Source organism: Drosophila sechellia, chromosome 3R (assembly GCF_004382195.2).
Source record: "Drosophila sechellia strain sech25 chromosome 3R, ASM438219v1, whole genome shotgun sequence".
Classification (NCBI taxonomy): Eukaryota; Metazoa; Arthropoda; class Insecta; order Diptera; family Drosophilidae; genus Drosophila; species Drosophila sechellia.
Window position 1 is genome coordinate 28,875,213 of NC_045952.1, and position 19,007 is coordinate 28,894,219.

A 19,007-nucleotide genomic window follows, 5' to 3' on the forward strand; every position below is an offset into this window, starting at 1 on the left:
CCACCAAACACGATCCGCAAACAGCTGTTCGAATGAAATCCACAATGCTTTACAAATTTATCTCTTTATATTTTTTTTTCTCTTTTGTGGAATTTAATAGGATTTCGAAATTCGAAACTGGTGCTCTTCTCTTAAATTCGAAACAGTAACAAGAAATTCTCTCTTTCTGAAACTGGAAGTCGGTATTTATCTATATTCGATGCGGCAACAAAACAAAATCAGTTCCAGTCGGTATTTCTCAGCGCGCGCACGCGAATTAAACAGAAACACAAATTATATTTTTGTAGACAAAACTGTGAAAAGGGAGATTTGCTCCTCGAGACCAGAGAAAACAATCCTTAAACTCGATTCTAAACGAAAATACCTAAAACAAACGTGAATTTTGTGCTTCCAGTTAGAGTGCATAAAATGTATCTATAAGATACAAAGTGCGGGTGGCAATGCAATCGAGGTTTTCTCGTGGAATTGTAAACAAAGAAGGCGGCGGCCAGTTTCATTGACATCCATCGAGATCCAGCAACAAGTTCGCATAAGACACACACGGTAAATTAAAGAAATTCCTCAGATACATTTTCTAGAACTTCTGACGTGTTCCTGCTGCCGGCATCCGTCCTGCACTGATAACAATAATCGAGTCTTTATTTGAAAGACGGGAATGTGGGCCAGATAAATTGAGTATTCGATTTTGATTAGAGAGAAATGCTCTGCTCCGCTGTGACAAAAACTAAACTGATTTGAGAGCTCACATACTATATGCACTTGTTGTCACCACATGGCGATTCAATTGACCGCTTTTTGCCCCCACATATTTCACATTTCAGACTGCTGATGCTCCTCCCTTCCCCATCTCCGCTGGCGATAAGCCTCCAAATATCTGGACTCGAAAAAGTCTGTGCGGCATAGGCGTAAATACATATACATTTTACGTCCGTCTGGGTGTGTTTATATAATGTGGACTACGGGGCGAAAAGGAGGAAGTGCCGCAGTCACGTAGTCAATTGTCGGCATTTGTTTTGGTCTCGTTTCCCGTGCAAAGGGTATATACACTGCGTTGCCAACTGTGCGAAAAAGCATGGCCTTGTTCAGCAAGGAATCTAGATTTTCTTCCTTTTGCTCTACATTTCAGTAGCAAATTACTTGAATAAGTAGTCAATCAGTTACTAAAAAATATCCAGTCTCTTAAACTGTTTCCAAACCTGTTTGTAAAGAGGATACAATTACTTTAAAGGGTATTGAGTTACTCTCTATATAACAGAATCCTTTTTTAAATGTATAACATATATAACATAAAGTACCTGGTAAATGTCTATGATTAAAACCCAGTTGAGTTGACTCCTATTTAGCCCGGACACGAACCTCGCTTAGCCGCTCTTATTAGCTGGATATTTCTTGTCTAATTGGAAACACTTCACCAATTAGAGTCTGGTTTGGATGATTAATGGCTATGCGTATTTTTCAAAACACAATCGGATTCAATAGCTTCAATTAACTTACGAGCAAGGTGTGTTAATTTATGAAATTTATAATTTAGCCGCAATCTGGTTCGTTGCTCCCCGCCTGCTTTTTCGGCCTTTCGCCTTTACGTCCATTTGATCAGTATTTGTTTGCTAATTAGTTCGGCAATGACGACCGGTTGGCAATAATAGAGTTGGATGCGAAAACGAAAGTGGCTGCCGAGTGGATCACCAGGTCCATTTCCAGGTGCGGTATGCAATGAAAGTGAGGACAATGTCGACAAGGAGCTGCTATTTGGCCCACTTCCTTGTCTGGTTTTTTTCCCCCCATTTTTGTCCAGCCTTTTTCCCAGCTCATCTTTCGCTTTTAAATTGTTCAGCAAAGTCTTTGAACCGGTTTGGTATTGCGATTTCCATCGGGGACGCCTTTTATGCTTACATTTCAAGGTGAATTGTAAAATTTATGTGTGCACACGCTCCGTGACGGCATCTGACTGGCATTAAAGCACTTCGCCATGGGTTAATCATGGGGGCCAGCCGGGTGTTAAGGGGCTGGGGATGAGCTGCGAACATTTGTCATTCATTACTAATTAGCAAACTCGCTGAATGCACTTGAATTACTCCCGCCGAGTCCTTCCTTCCTGCCTACTGAATATTTAATGCGAATGCCAGTTTTCCAACACAGCGAGAAATGAAATAGAATGGATTCGATCCAAAAAATGACACCCTATTTTTCGTTAGTATTATCAACATTTTATTTAGAACTTCTCGAAATACGTTATCAAAAGTGCTTTCTAGAATTTCCAAAATATTTCTGATAGAATGCAAAAGCTGATAATCAGCGTGTGTACGAATGGTTACATCATACTTTTCTTTACATCACTTTCATAATTCATCATAATTTTTCTCCAGTGCTGGGTACTTTCTTTGTGACAATCAAATTAACGCTTATGGAATTGAAAAGTTCACGCCCTGCGAGTGGAACTTTTGCTGGCAGACAAATCACATTATCTACGTCTTTGAATCAAGTTCTTGGAGCAACTGCAGCATGTGGCCTGGAAACTGAAACAGAAACTGCCACACGCTCTTGGCCAACTCAATTACACTTAACCAAATTGTTTGCATAATTTGCACAAACTAGGCAGCCCGAGACCGTGATTTTTCCACAAAGAACTCTTCTCTGTGTCTGTCTTTTTTTTGCATCGTATCAACAAAGTGGAGAGACCTCATTCGGTGGTTAGGGCAAAGTTTGTGCCCATGATGATGATACTTAAGGCGATAATGATGATGAAGTGGTTATGGCGAGGCGCGTCTAACGAGTCCATTAAGTCGCTGAATTAAGAAAAAACTCGGAGTCAAATTACAGTACCAACGACGAAATCGACGGTTCGATTCGATGCGATTTTAATTATGCATTCGATTGACGAGCAGAGCCACTCAAATTGGCCAAATTGAATGGGAAGGGGGAGGTTTTTGGCTAGGAAGCCGTACCCTCGGCGAATTCCATTACGAATGGGCAAATGTCACAGCAGACATGGGAAATAAGAAGAGCTCCGCCTGGGGAAGGTCAGTCCGCGGGTCCGGGGGCCTGACATTTAGCAGATGGGAGACTTCGGTGGCAGCAGTTTGGCGACTTCGTGCCACATTAACAGCCACTGGCCCAAAGAGACAATGTGGCCAAAACTGTTCACGAGCTTGCTTTTGCTGGCAGCTCACAAATGCCAGGGCTCAAAGAGCAGATGCACGGAGAAAATCCCTATATGGATATAAAATTATACTCGTAGTACCTGAAAACTATGAAAATATCTCCATTAAATGCGATGCAATTTGAATAACAATCCTTGCAAAACTCTTAATTATTTAGCCATATCTCTTTATTATTTGCCAGTTCTACAAATCATGCAATTAATTCGCTTTTAATTAACCTCTTAATAATACAGCATCAATTTATAAGACACAATTAATTTATAAGCGAGGTAGCTCCACCCAAAATCGATTCAAGTTTAATTCTGGCTATATTAAATCACGAAACTAGTTTCGAAAAGACATTCAAAGAAGAGGTAGAAAAGTCCTAAGACAATGTCAGTTTCTGATAAATGTTATGATTAGGTATTCTCAGATTAGACAAATTTATACTTGATAAACGTTAGTTTCATGCAGCTTTCAGAAATGATAAATTATTGACCCCGAAAAAAAAGAAGTGTTCCAATGAAACATATCAGATTCATAATATTTGGTCGCTTCTTCCCCCACAAGAATATAAATATTTATGAACCTTAAAGTGCTTCCACCAAGATTAAGTCGAACGTCATTATGGATATTTGTTGATTTAGATATTCTAAGATTATTCATCTCTTTAGCCACCACTTGTTTTCCTCAGTGTAGAGTCAAAGGCATCGTTTCGGCTCCAAATTGGCTGCGGATGCACAGTTATGAGTCCGCTTTCGGTGGCTCATAAATGTCAGTGGGGCTACTGGGCTGCCGGTGGTTGAGTTATGGCTCTGGGCTCTGGGACTCGTCCATCTCGGAGTCGCTTCAGCAGCTTCGTCGACTTCACCGCTCATAAAATTGATGGACGACATTGTGGCGGCCACGTTATGGGTGATACCTAACCCAGCAAACTAGCTATGCATCTGCAAATCGACCTTGCCAGCATATCACAGCCAAGCAGCCACCCACTCGATGGGGAGTGGGGGGTACCTCCCACTGCATTCGCACCTGAATAATGATGTCGTGCCTGCTCAAATTGTCTCGTTGCATTTTATAGAATTGGTGCCGTTTGCTGACAGCTTCATTTGAGCGAAAGTGTCGCAGTTTGGCGGCTAAAAGGAAGGCAATCTCCCAGGAAACAGGTGCATATGCCGCTCTCGATAAGCGAGGTCCCATTGTGTGGGACAGGTGGCATAGTGGTACAGTGAAACACGCACAAAGTGGATGTAGTGTAGCACAACAGGTTGGCATGTGTGATATGTTGCAGTTGTAACTTCGGTTACACAAATGTAGTCATGTGGTACTAGGGAAGTCCAGCCAGAGGCTTCACTGTCTTGAGCCAATTCAATATAGCCAACCGGGTCACCGTTCGAAACTTTTTCCTGCGCCAACAAGGACACTCTTTGCCAGGTAGGAAGCATTTGCTGACTGGCCAGATGCAATGCTAGTTCGCTGTCACCCGGCACAGAAGTATCTGCGTATCTGTATCCGTGGAGCAGTCAAGCATCTCCATTTTCATTTTCATTTCCATTTCGATTCCCGTTTCGTCACTTTTCGCAGTCAGTCAGTGGGTCGAATGCGGAGCTTAGTCAGCAGTTTGCACACAAAGTATTTCATAACTTAATTGCGCCAGGGCGAAAGATAACAAATTTTGTCGAACAAAAGCCGGCAGAAAATTCATTTTCATTTCGCCGTGCGCCTTTCTTCGAAAAAGTGCAGTAAAATCATGGAAAAGAAGAGCCAACGAATTTGAAAATTGTTGCCGGATTGCATAAAGCACAGAATACACGCAAGCCAAAACTATAAGATTGCCGAGCCAGCATTTCAGTTGGGCCTTATGCTCAGATGGGCGGACTGTGAAATAGAGGCGTGGCCGGCGAGGAAAATGCAATCCGATGACGAAAGTCCATTTCGTTACACCACGATTCGCACCGCAAGAAGTGCAAAAAGCGGCGATGATGATGAGGCGTGAATTGAAATTGATTGGGAGATTAGTTTGCCCAACTAACCGACTGAAGTGAAGATGTGATGAAAGTGCTGGAAAATCGCCGCCTTGGCCGGTCCTGAAATCGAATTTTCCGCAGCCATGCATTAATTTCCGTAACCGTATCAACTTTCTGCTCTCTTCCACTCGGCTGAAGTTTGTAATTTGCTGCCAATTAGTTGAACGTGAAATCCAATTTCAGCTTTGTCCCGGGAATGAATCTTCTGTCGAATTTCTGGTCAGTTCGCAATTTCTGGCGACCGCAGTCTATGGTAATCAGAGCTGGCTGACATTTCGCAGTCATTTATTCCAGCTCCCTCTTAATATTAATAATTCTGCATTTTGCATATTTTCAATATGTGCTTCATTTGTATGCCGCTCCGTCAGTTTGATCGACCAGAAATGTGAGAAATTCCGCGTTAAATGACCAGACAACTTGGCAGGTGCTTCTGCATAAAAAACATATCAATATTCTCATTGCTCTATTACCTTTAATATTTTTGCGCAAAAACAAGGGTAATGTGCTAACTGTACATGCACAAGCCCGATCGCAACTCGTAAATTTTGTGACTTAATGAATTGAATTTAATGGCCCCGCATTCATTCAATTTTATAAGCATTACCATAAAGATTTTATATTTAATACGGCCAAATTATCGCTAATACGCTGACATTTATAGTTGAGATTACTTTGAGAGCCGACAGCCGCATTTATCCTGGTTATCTGTATATGTTTTGTTAGACGTGAGCTTTGTTAGCTAAGTCCCAAATAGATCTGGTTTATTATGCTAATATCACATACTCATAGACTTTTGCAGTTGGCAGTACGCCCTTATAGCATTTATATCTTTATCTTAGGCAGAGGCACAAATGGCTTAGGAATGTTTCGTATGAACGGCCAAGAACTCCTCCTCACAGTCATGAAACGCACCTTAGTTCTGCATTCTTTTGCGTGGGTGGATGCTTTTTCCTGCTGTTTTGTTTAATGTGCCTGCAAATGTGCAACTCATGGCAACAAACATTCCCCTGTGTTGCATTGGAATTTGCGCAAATTAAGGCGAGTAATTTGGTCCACACTCTATAACGAGAGTTCGATGAACTGGTCGAAAGCAGAAATTCCTCATATCGCCACGAACTGCAGATATTCTCTGGGTGAAATAATATTTGCATTTCAATAAGTTTGATTGTGTAACGCTGTGCGGGATGGGATTGGGTGAACCGTTAAAGGCCTGGTCATCACGCTCACAATGAGCGATTTCTGTTCGGTTAGGTTCGGCTGTCCGCTGCAGCGACGCGTATCTTTCAGATACATTTTTATAAATAACGGAGTTCCTTGAACCCCAATTAATTTCCCGTGAGATGCAGGGCCAACTTAGCCAGAAAAACTGTATCTGGCATCAGGAACATCGCTCCAAACTGGAAACTGGAAAGTTTAATGGAATTGAACGGCGTGTCGTAAAACTTAATAGCTGTTGCCCTCGTTCTGATCAGAGTGTCGAAACTTCACGACTAGAAATGGAAATTCGAATAGATCGATTTAGAATTTGGTAAAGGGGACAAACCGGTCTGGGCGAGATTATTTAATATTTGCTGACAGCCGGGTTCGCTTTTAACACATGTTAGCTGACATAAATCGACTCGCTTTGGGACATCCATAATTCTGGACCAAAGTGGCCAGAAGTGTTGGCCAAAATGCCGCTTATTAATGGAAGATCTTATCTTCTGCTGACTGATTAATGTGAGCAATTACCTGCTCAAGTGCGAGACAGCCTCTCTGTCTCGCCTTGGCAGAATTAATTACTGCTGATTAATTATTCAACGCCCACCGCCTTCAAGAGCATGCATCAGCCTTAATTCGTCCTTGTGGTTCGTCGAAGGACTTTTTGGGCCACCGAAACAACTGAATACGCCGAATCCCGCGAACCACCGCAGACAAACATCTTCTGTATGCAAATTGAGTGCCGCATTTATCTTAAAGATGCGAATTAACAGCGCGCAGCTAATTAATATCAATTAAAATTTATTGGCACGTTAACTAAGCCGCAATCTATGTTGTCCCGCCTCAAAACGGAACTGGAAACAAACTTGAATTCGCTGTTCCTGTCAACTGAGACTGATGGGGGTATATTGGCTAAAGCGAACCGATATATATGAAACTTGATACATCATAAGATACAAAGGCCACAGGGGACTGCAATGTGGGTTTACATGTGAGTGAGTGATTAAACGGGTTGCTCGTCCATGGAATTAAAAGCTACACATAAAACCTTCAAAGCAGCAAAACGAATATAAAAACCATCCAATTATAGGGAGGAATTTTAAGACATCCCTCTGCTAAAATCAAATGGCATGCAGCAAAGTCAAAGCTCGTCGAGCAGCTTGTGATGCAAAGATATGTAAAACTGAATATTTTCCTCGTTCCACTTTCGACTGTGACAAATTGCACATTTTCCAATAGATATTTGCTGCGGCCATAAGGAAAGTACATATAAATTGCAAATTGTTTCTGGCGAAGGAAATACGGCCACTTAAAGAGCATTTTTGCCTCCACTCCGTGGAGTGTCATCGAATGTTTCGGACCCGTTTTATTGTCGTCAGCGCAGTAAAGTAAACGCCATAAAACAATCCGCTCGATGGCAGGTCAAATTAAAAAACGTTCATTAAAATAAATTGCCAAGTGCCCAAACTCAAGCAGCAGCTGCCCCTCGAAACCCAAATTCTGTGTTTCTGCTAGCTCGGCGGCGTATTAATCAATTTAAGAGTCGATTTTGGGTTCACTGAGCTTAGAGCTTCCACTTTACACATGGCCGGAGATTTAAGGCCAAATCGCAGGCTATATCTACCACCTTTGGCAACAGACGGTAAGGCGCCTAAGCTCACAGCATTCCCTCTTTTTGCAGACTTCAAAATGGCAGCGGACTGGCGATTGATGCTCCTGCTGGGAATACTGCTCCTTGTGGGCGGTCCTGCTAACGGGGAGGTGTACACGGCCTTGGCCGAGATGGAGGAACTTCTGGAGACTGAATCCGTACTGATTACCAACTTGGAGGGCTACATACGCGTCCAGGAGGACAAGCTGAACTTCCTCAAGAAGTGAGTATCTCTTTTCTTGCATCCACTTGTTTAATTGGACTTAAATAACACAGAAATTAATTGGGAAGCCCTTTAATGTTGCTTATCTGAGCCAACAAACTGCCCGTTGTTTATGAAATCCCGCATTCTAGGCCATAATTAAATGTGCAATAACTTAATTGACCCGCTGAGAGTTAAAATTGTTTTTATTTGCCAATAGCTAACGTGCAAATACAATTAGTAATTAGTGGCTTTGTTTGCTTTCCATTTAATTATCTGTAATGAATATAGCCTTCTGATTTGAAACTTATTGCAGCACTTTTCATATTTGTTATATATTTAATAACGTTGCAATATATTTCTGTAGTTAAGGAGAAACTTGAATTTTAATTGAATTTTGAAATAGTTTCCCTCAGATAAATAATACTTTGCTAGTCAACTTTATCTTGTTTCATGGCATGTTCCAATCAGTAAATGCGGAGAGTTATTTGTATGTTAAGCTTAAAAGATCTGAGTTATTCAGTTCGTAACTTCGGATAATTACACGAACCCTAGACCTCAAAAACCAGCTCCAGTCGGACCCCCATGATACTTATCATAAATAATTCTTATGCAAATGGTGCCAAGATGTTGCTAGTCCGTAAATGGGGAACTTGAATAGACGTTCAGGTAGTCGCCTGCATTCTGGTAATTACTTTTGCCACGTGCGAGGGCAGCTGTTGCACGCACCTATGCTGTTTTACTACTTCTGAGTGTGTATCTGTATCTGTATCTGAGGAGGCGCCCCTCACACACATGACTGCAGATACATATCTCTTGCTTATATGCGAAGGGGATCTATGTGGCGTATATATATGACAACTGGCAGCGGAAATAATATGGGGGAGAGAGCAGGGTGCAGGATGCGGTGAGACAACTCCCCTAATCAAATAATGCCAGTCGCACTCAGGACTCAGGATTCAGGATCTATCTTTGCGGCTGTTTCTGTGCTGTTCAGTTTAGTTGAGTTTACTTGAGTTTCTGTTCCTGCATTTGTACCTTGGCTGTGTCACAACAAAGGACGAGACAGGATCCTCGCAAACAGCTGACAGCTGTGTGCCTGCCGTCTCTGTCTGTTATCCTTGTGCGCTGTCATTGCCCCTGCCTTTGAGTATCTGCATCCGAGTATCCTTCGCATCCTGTGCAGAAACCCCGCACTCTTGTCGCGTGTCGTCTGCCGGCGTTTAAGTTTATATGGCTCTTAAATTTTCCCACCGGCCAGCTGTTGGTACCTCCAATTTCTGGCTAATCCGCTTGACAAATGCCCCTGACTGCGCTGATTTGCTTCTGGCCAAAAGGCAATTAAGTTGGCCACCACAAAAGGACAACACGCGTGTACATATGTATGCACGTGGGAGGCGAGATCCGGACAAAGTTGGCCCACGAACTCTGCGTTTTTCTACGTTTTCCTCTGGCAACCAAATGTAACGGTCGCTTGGTCTGGACAAACATCAGAGCCGAGCAAGTATTATTTTCAAGAAGCAGGCTCGACTGAAGGGTACCCCTTAAAATACATAAGCGATTTTAAAGGTCACAAATCTAAGTGAAATATTTTAAATTCTTAAATTCTTTTGTTTAATTTTTTTTCTGAATGAAGCTAAGCTCTACTTTATGAGTTGACGCTTTTACGTCAGAAATATGTGCATATTAAACTAAACTGTTTTGTGAAAGCAGCATTAAAAGTTTGTTTTAATGGTGCCGATATACGGATGCTAACCATATATAATAACAGCACGATATGTTTTCAACAAACAATAAACTATTTTGAATATTTCGGGAGAGAAACAAAGCAGCGACGAACAAAAGGAACAAAAACAACTAGTTCTTATATGGTTATAATAAAGAAAAAACACTTTTATGATAGTTAAATTATGTCGAATTCTCGGTGGTGACAGTGTGCTGATATGATCTGCTCTACACTGGTTATGTTCGACTATAATCCTATGCGGATTTAAAACACATTCATCATACCCCTCAACTGGCCAGCTAAGTGGTACCAAAACAGAATTAAAGTCGCGAGGGAGCGCATATGAGTTGGTAAATAAGAATTAAAAACGCCGATAAAGCGAACCGAATGGAACGCCGGCTGCTCCTGCAATTCGCCAGGGGTTTTTAGGTTTTGGTTAGGACCGCGTTGAGACGTCTCAGTTGGAAGTGAAATGCGTTTCAACCCCCGTTCGTTCGTCGAGCAGCAGGAGCAGATGTTTCTGGCTTTTCACATTCGGTTCCTCTGGCCTAATGGAACGCGCCAAACACAGTCGGTCATTGTACGGGTGTACGGGTGTCTTATGTACAAGTAAATAGTGTTTTATGGGGTGGGGCCTCGTATCGGAGCACGATCCACTCGACTGCGCGCCGGCGCATGAAGTGGAGGAAGTTGAGGAGCTGCCGGCTGGAACGGCTCTCCAGATCAGTCGAGTCGCAGTTGCCGAGGCGAGCGGATCGTGAACAGTGCTACGAACCCAAAGAAAACCCAAAGTAGTGAAAGAACACCCCTAAGAGGTTGTGGAATTGCCACCAGTACAGTGCCAACATGTCGCAGCATAACTATACGAACCCGGCCTTCTGCCAGAACAGCGAGTTTTACCCGGTGCCCAGCGGCAACTCGTCGCGAGTGGAGTCCATCTACAACAGAAGCCTCCAGATGAACTTTGGAGCGGCTCCTCCGCGCGCCACTCGAGATCCCCGCGAGGGTCCCCTCCGAATGCAGCGTAGCATGTCCACGCGATCGGTGACGCGGAAACAACACCAGCAGCAGCAGCAGCAACAGCAGATACATCAGCAACACCAGCAACACCTGGCTCAGCAGCAGCAACACCAGCCGCAATCCTCTAGTGGTCGCTATGCCTTGGTTCCCCTAGAGGAACTGAACAGCAGTAGGGCCAGTAGATACGCCATAGTTCCAGGACAGGCGGCCCAGAGGTTGGCCAGATCACAGGATAATCTGGATCGCTATGGCTCCAGACATGGATTGCACGAAGAGGAGGAGCCGCACTCCTTCCACGAGGAACCCCATCAGGAGACCCAGTTTGCCAGCTTGCCACCGATACTTAATCTGCCGCCCAAGCCCAGGAATATTAACAACAACACCAATCCCAATCAAACCCAGATTAAGCACGCTTTTAGTAGCGACTTCGGCAGCAAGACCTTCTTGATAGTGGATAAGAATAGCAACCAGAGATACCAGATGGTGCCCACTGCCGAGGACGAGGAGCTGGTGGACGAGAACCAGGAGATCATACAGATGCACAATGGCCGCGCCCATCGATATGCAGTGGTGCCCACCGATGCGGATGACGATGATCTGGCGGAGGAGCAGGAGCAGCAGGAAACCTGCCTGAGCAACATGGAATTGAGCAGGCAGTACGCTGCGAGAACCTCAACGCCGCAGCAAAAGAATGCAGCTGCCGCCACGAGGGCCTTGCATGAGCTCCTGACCACGCCCAGGAAGATGCAGCCGCCTCCGCGATTGGCGCACTCCACGCCCCGGAACGCCGCGCACCACGAGCAGCTGCAGATGGAAAGGCGGTTGGAGATCTACAAAAGCCAACAGATCTACCAAAGCCAACAGGTTGGAGCAGTAGTAGGAGTCCCTCCAACATTGCCCATTCGCCAGAACCGACTCTCTCCCCAGAGACTCCACTACGAGACCGTGAAGCCGCTGCCCATGCAGATTGCAGATCGATCAATGGCCGTCATCAGTCCACGGGTCCAGGAGCAGGGGCAGGAGCAGGAACGGGAACAGGACATGAGCAGCATCCAGGGAAAGGGCAAGAAAAACAGTTCCTATCCGCAGAAAATGGCCAATGCCACTATTACCTTGGCCGTGGTCTCCCTGATGCTCGTCTTGGGCAGCACCATGAATGCGGGGCTCATCATCTACATGATAGCACACGTAAGTAGTCTAAAATACTTTTTAAGATACTCATTTTGTCCATGGAAACATTTGAATAACACTATTTCTTCCCCTGCAGCTCGGAAAGTCCTTTTACCTGCAGTTTAGCCTGGTGGCCTCCTTCTCCGGAATGGGACTCGGCTTCCTGGGATTCAAGTCGCGACACTGCGAGTGGCTGCCTAACAGGAGCTATAGCTCCGGCTATATCCTGGTCACCGTATTTTGCCTATTCAAGTCCTGCGGATTGCTAGTGATTCTCGTGGTGGATCCCTTCCCCGGATTTCCTGTCCATGATGTGACCACTGGCGTCATCCTGGGACTGTCGACCTTCACCATGTTCTTCATCGGATTGGGAGTGCTGGGCAGCTTGTGGTGCCACCGACCTCCACCGGACAACCGCGTCAACGTGGTCTAATACCCTGGAAATATTTAATCCTAGACTCTAATTAGTTGTACACCATCCACTTCGACTTCAAGAACTTGACACACCGAACGGCTAAAAGACCAAAAACAAGAACTAGATTTATAATCAGCGGAAGATCATCATCCCCCAAACGACTGTATATAACAAGTGGGTTGTACCTATTGCTAACTCTTAGTTTGTTTAACTTATTGTTCACCTTAATGTAAGCATGTTACGGAATAAGAATAAAATAAAGGCACGTAGTTACCAGTACAGCATTTTGTATCAATAAGGAAATGGTAAAAGAGTTCAATTAGGTTAGTTCTTTAACAAAAAAACATATATATATGGTGAATAAACACTTTCAAATATAGGTCGGGTGGTAAAATTATAGATTCAGCATAGTGATAATTAACTTGATTGAGTAAACAATTATTTTTCAGCTTTCAGCACCTTTTAACTATTGAAATACGGTGCATATTTTAAAGCAATCTACTTTAACCGATTGTTTGTGCATTTACTTATTGACAAACAGGAAATTTTCTTTAAGCTGCAGCTTATTTTTGCCGCAGGACTTGCCATTTTTTCCCGGCCAAGTTAAAACTTCAGCGTTGCTTTCCGACAGTTGAAATGCAATTTGCCTGCTCGCGAAAAGCACTTAGTGAACTGTCTACTAAGTTTTACCCTCTCTTTAAATTACAGCAAAATGGACGAGTACCAGAGGGAGCACTCGGATGCCTCCAATGATATAACCGCCTACGTATCCAATCCAATTAATGCATACCTGTTGACCAAGCGGCTAACCACCGATTGGCGCCAGGTGGAGAATCTCATGGAGCACGACGTGGGCACGGATTTCCTGCAGAACATCACCCAGTATCGCAGCCTCCTGAAGTTCCCCTCCGACGAGGACCTCAATGGCGCGGCGGTGGCCTTGCTCCGCCTGCAGGACACCTACCAACTGGACACTTCGAGTGTGGCGAGGGGCAAGCTGAATGGCATTCAGTACAGGTAAGCTTTAGTCCAACTAACTGCTAAAAGCTAGAGCTATAAAGTAGGAAACAGAAAACAAAACTGAGCACAATCATCGATTTTCTGGTTACCAAAAAATAAACATCTCCAAATGGAACGGCCAAGTCCCTGGGATACTCATTGACCAAATTTATTATCCCGCAGCACGGAAATGTCCTCGGATGACTGCTTCGAGTTGGGGAGACAATCGTACGTGAACCACGACTACTACCACACGGTGCTCTGGATGAACGAGGCGATGGCCCGCATGCTGGAGGAGCCGACCAACCACACCCAGAGCTTCACCAAGGCCGACATCCTCGAGTACCTGGCCTTCTCCACCTACAAGGAGGGTGAGTGCAAGTCCGAGTCCAGTGCGACTCCCCGGCATCCGTCCGCAAAGTGCCCGGTTGCACTTGCAAAAACGGCTGCTTAATTTGAAATGTCGTTTTCTAATGAAATTTATTTAAATACTTCACTGGCCCCTTTGACAAGAAATATTCAAGCGTTGCATGCTTCAGCCCGTGAAATTATTTAAAATTTTCGCAAAAAGCTATGCGTTTGCCTTTATATACAACCATAACTATGTTAGCATACGCTCAAGGCAGTGCTGCTTCAATAACTTATAAAATCTAGGAATTCTCACAGCCCCCTAAACCCGAAAATGTCCTTAAATTTCGGTAATTAAATTCTCAGAGTGTGCTCGCCACTCCATCTTGTTGTTGTCCTGGCTCGTTTGCATGGCACTTTCGAGGTCCATTTGGTTGCAGGAAATTGCACTCAGTCCCCGGCCACTTGCCTCCTGTTGTCCTGCCACTTTCCATACTATCCACCTGGAGCCGCTCTCAGGGTTTTCCATTAAGTGCGAAAAAGTGTTGGCCATCTGCCGCCAGTGCGACTTTGTTGTGGGAAGCAGGGAAGTCATCACGTAGAGCAGGACAGGATCGGCACGTCCTTTGGCTAGGGAGTTGTATGCTTTATTAACGTCTTATTACACCGGTTAGTGTCCCCTATCCGTTCATCAACGGGCTGGCACACGCATCTGTTTTCCCAGTGTGTGCTCCTTGGCTCTAGGAGGCTCCACACAGGAAGAAATTCACAGAAGACACGTAGCCTGTTAAGTAGGGTGTCTTAAAGGTATGCAGAGATTTTAGGAAGTCTTGGTTCAGACTTTTCAGTCCATCGTTGCATGCTTTTAGATACGTTTTTTTAATTACTGGCGCTTTCTATGCCATCAAAACGATGTGAGCAATGTAATTTGACTTGTGAATATCGGTTCGCTTTTTTTCCTATGCACTTGGTTAGCTCAACAAACAAACGATGGGCGTGGCCGGGGGCGTGGCGGAAGTGCGGCCATATTGTGTTGAGGAACGGCACGAAAAAACAACACAAATGGGTCCGCCCTAGAGGCAAGTGACAGGCTTTCTGTCACCCAACCACTCATCTCGCACTCCCCCTGCCAGTTGCTCCTGCTCCCGGTGGCACACATGTGTCGTGAGATGCAAATTTAAATTCCTGTCGCCGACAGGACCTCAAAAGTTGAGGTCGCAGTGGAGGCGGAGGTTAAAGCCGGATTCTACGGCAACTGACGGGCAGAACTTATTAGTGGGGAGCCGGGTTAAATGATGGCCTGGACCTGGACGCAAATGAATAAATAAGTGAGCAGCTTCCAAACTTTGGAAACAATCCAATCGACTGGATGGCCCAGCAGTCCCAGTAACTCAGAAAGTTCGAGGTCAGGCGGAAAACTTTCAAAGAAACTGTGGCATACTTTGGGGCCGATTCTCGTTGGCTCGTTGGGCTGGGGTATCGTATCGCAGTTAAGGCCCATTTAGACCCTGATGAATTAATTGTGCGGCCGGTCAAGTGCAAAACACTTGACTTTAAATAAGTGACTCACTAATGTGCTGTTTGTTTATTCAAGTAGTTATGGCCCGTTTAATGGTTCAGTCGCTTTGATGTTCTTTAGTTAAAGGTTGAAGAGTTTGTATAGGAGTTTTTCTGTTCAAATGAGGAGTTGTTATAAAGCACGGTATTTTTCCTTTATTTCTTTCAGGCAACATAGAGAGCGCTCTGACCATGACCAACGAGCTGCTCCAACTGCTGCCCCACCACGAGAGAGCCAATGGAAACAAGCGGTTCTACGAGAAGGAGATTGCCCAGCAGCTGCAATTGCGGAAGATGAAGGGCGACGATGGCACCGATGAAATGCCCAAGTCCGACCTGGTAAGTAAAAGTTAACCGTACCCAAAGATCCCTACGACTTAGATAAACTAATTGCAGCCCGTGGCCAAAAGTGACCCAGCCATCTTCGATATGACAGAACGCAGGGCTTACGAGATGCTGTGCAGGGGCGAACTGAAGCCATCCCCATCGGATCTGCGATCCCTGCGATGCCGCTATGTCACCAATCGAGTGCCCTTCCTGCGTCTGGGTCCCCTGAAATTGGAGGAGGTCCACGCGGATCCCTACATTGTTATCTATCACGATGCCATGTACGACAGCGAGATCGATCTGATCAAGCGGATGGCCCGCCCGCGATTCCGCAGGGCAACGGTCCAGAACTCCGTGACCGGAGCCTTGGAGACGGCGAACTACAGGATCAGCAAGTCCGCCTGGCTGAAGACCCAGGAGGATCGGGTGATTGAGACGGTGGTGCAGCGCACTGCGGACATGACTGGCTTGGATATGGACTCCGCCGAGGAGCTGCAGGTGGTCAACTACGGCATTGGAGGTCATTACGAGCCGCACTTTGACTTTGCCAGGGTGAGTTTCCTCCATTAGTTACATACCTTAAATAAAGTAGAAATAGCTAATTAAAATATGTTTCAATCCTTTCTAGAAAGAGGAGGAGCGCGCCTTTGAGGGTATCAATCTGGGCAACCGCATTGCCACCGTTCTATTCTATGTAAGTTGCATTCACTCCGTTTTAAGTATAATAATCCGATGTGTACGCGTGTTATTTTTCCGTATTTTTATGCACGCGCACATCCCACACAAATGATAAAACTCTGTGAATTTTCACTTTATTTGCCCCCAAGCCAGCAGAATCATTAGTGAGGCTTATTTATATAGAGATATGCGTAGGTTGCAATGCCGGTGAATGGAATTCCAAAGCCGGGAATGCAAAAGAACGCACAGTGGCTTAGAAACATATACAAAATCCAAGGCAACCTTACAAATGTGGCTTCTCATTTCTAAAAGATACTTTTATTTTGCTCACCAAGCTATTGTAGGTTTGTGCTGCTTTGAATTGATAAACACAACTAATTGGTTTTACGAAAATATGTGTGCTGTGTAGAGTTTAATATAATCATATAGCATGATATTTAACTTTTCCTTTTATCCTCTTTAATCTCAGATGAGTGATGTGGAGCAGGGAGGAGCCACTGTCTTCACATCCCTGCACACCGCTCTGTTTCCCAAGAAGGGAACGGCTGCTTTTTGGATGAATCTCCATAGAGATGGACAGGGCGACGTGAGGACCCGCCATGCCGCCTGTCCCGTACTCACAGGCACCAAGTGGGGTGAGTTCGGCGCAATTTACTAGTCGCCAATAACTAAACTTTATCATATTCACTGATTCAGTGTCGAACAAGTGGATCCACGAGCGGGGCCAGGAGTTCCGCAGACCCTGCGCCTTGGAGGAGGATCACGGCGAGTTCGCCATCTAATCCGGAGTCTAGTTTGCGCATGCAACGAATCCCTAGTGCGGAATCTCATCCTTCGTCATCGGCCCTCGACTTCCTATTGTAAATAAAGCACTCCGGCCGAAGAAGGTCGCATCTGTTCTACTTATCGGTTCATCATACATGGGAACCAACTTCAACCTAGCTGTATCCTAGACCCGTATGAAATTTATCTACTTTTGTATATTTGCCTAGTTTAAGTAGTACAAAAAATTGCAATAAAATCGAATTGAAAATCAAGCATGTGGTTATACATATACATATTGGCAGACTTAAAGTGGAATAACATGCTATAAATCTTAGTAATCTAAAATATAGCATTTTCGAGCAAGCGAAGCTAGTTCTTAAACTAATGAAATTGCTGTTAAAATCTGTATACTGTAAGTATCTACTTACCAGTGGCAGGAATTTCCTTTCGAAATTGAAAGGACATCAACGGCAGAGGGGCACTCCGATCCGTCTCTGATGTTCGATTAGTGGGTGGCGATTTATCAGCCGGAGGACTCATCCATCAAGTGCGCCAAGTGGAGCTCCGGCTGCATCAGCTGTTAGCCGATACAAGGGGTGTTTGTGCGGGTGAGTAAATAAAAATCGGCTTATCCTGTGGCATCTGCCGCATTGCGTTGCAAACTTTGCGGCGCTCCGGGAAACTATAGAATTTGTGAAAAGCCCCTGGGTGGCGAAAAAATGGCCCGCCATTTTGCATTTGGCATTGGCCAAAAAAATATATTAGCCTGAATTTTAACTAGGATGGTAGAATATACTGGCTAAGCTATCCTTTATTACACAAAAGTGCACGGGATGGTTTCAACGGAAGCCTATTATAATAGACCAAAACCGTGAGTGAAAGCTGTTATCAGTTCAACATGGCCAAATACCAACATTGTTTTAGGCCGTAACTGGTGGTTTTCGGCACAAATTCAGTTTAATTTATAATAGTTCTTAACAGGTTTCTTGGGTACCCTGCATCGTGGGTCTCCTTTTCAGCGGCAATGGAAACTGGTGGTGCGGTGGCTCGATCATCAACACCTGGGTTCTGACCGCCGCTCACTGCACCAACGGAGCCAATGGAGTGACGATCAACTACGGAGCCAGTCTGCGCAACCAGCCCCAGTACACCCACTGGGTTGGAAGCGGAAACTTCGTCCAGCACCACCACTACAACAGCGGCAACCTGCACAACGACATCTCCCTGATCCGCACCCCGCACGTCGACTTCTGGCACCTGGTCAACAAGGTGGAGCTGCCCAGCTTCAACGACCGCTACCAGGACTACGCTGGATGGTGGGCCGTGGCCTCCGGATGGGGCGGCACCTACGATGGCAGCCCACTGCCCGACTGGCTCCAGGCCGTCGATGTCCAGATCATGTCCCAGGGTGATTGCAGCCGCACTTGGTCTCTCCACGACAACATGATTTGCATCAACACCAACGGCGGAAAGTCCACCTGCGGAGGTGACTCCGGTGGTCCCCTGGTCACACACGAGGGCAACCGCCTGGTCGGAGTGACCTCTTTCGTCTCCTCCGCCGGCTGCCAGTCTGGTGCTCCCGCTGTCTTCAGCCGTGTCACCGGATACTTGGACTGGATCCGCGACAACACCGGCATCTCGTACTAAGTGATTGAGCAGTATCGAATTTAGCAAAATTTATAGAACACTTTGTCTGCAGCCATTTAGATTACGGATGAGAAGGTAGACTCCAAATAAATACTTGCAATGACAATATATCCACCTGTTCCAGCTATGAAATTT

At 45.1% G+C, this 19,007-nt stretch overlaps 3 protein-coding genes across 3 annotated transcripts; all 3 read left to right on the top strand.

Moving 5' to 3' along the window:
* The first annotated feature begins 228 nt into the window (after positions 1 to 228).
* Positions 229 to 17,497, top strand: LOC6612870 (prolyl 4-hydroxylase subunit alpha-1). Its single transcript, XM_002037326.2, has 9 exons — positions 229 to 543; positions 8,049 to 8,241; positions 13,260 to 13,568; positions 13,734 to 13,921; positions 15,625 to 15,794; positions 15,852 to 16,334; positions 16,411 to 16,476; positions 16,930 to 17,095; positions 17,157 to 17,497. The coding sequence occupies exons 2-9, from the start codon at positions 8,057 to 8,059 to the stop codon at positions 17,240 to 17,242; spliced, it is 1,653 nt and encodes a 550-aa protein (XP_002037362.1). The 5' UTR covers positions 229 to 543; positions 8,049 to 8,056; the 3' UTR covers positions 17,243 to 17,497.
* On the top strand, positions 8,583 to 12,830 carry LOC116801416 (putative mediator of RNA polymerase II transcription subunit 12). Its single transcript, XM_032720758.1, has 2 exons — positions 8,583 to 12,154; positions 12,234 to 12,830. The coding sequence occupies exons 1-2, from the start codon at positions 10,793 to 10,795 to the stop codon at positions 12,567 to 12,569; spliced, it is 1,698 nt and encodes a 565-aa protein (XP_032576649.1). The 5' UTR covers positions 8,583 to 10,792; the 3' UTR covers positions 12,570 to 12,830.
* Positions 17,381 to 18,903, top strand: LOC6612871 (serine protease 1). The gene is made up of 2 exons (XM_002037327.2): positions 17,381 to 17,404; positions 18,207 to 18,903. Exons 1-2 carry the CDS (start codon positions 17,381 to 17,383, stop codon positions 18,870 to 18,872), a joined length of 690 nt encoding a protein of 229 aa, XP_002037363.1. The 3' UTR covers positions 18,873 to 18,903.
* The last annotated feature ends 104 nt before the right edge of the window (positions 18,904 to 19,007 follow it).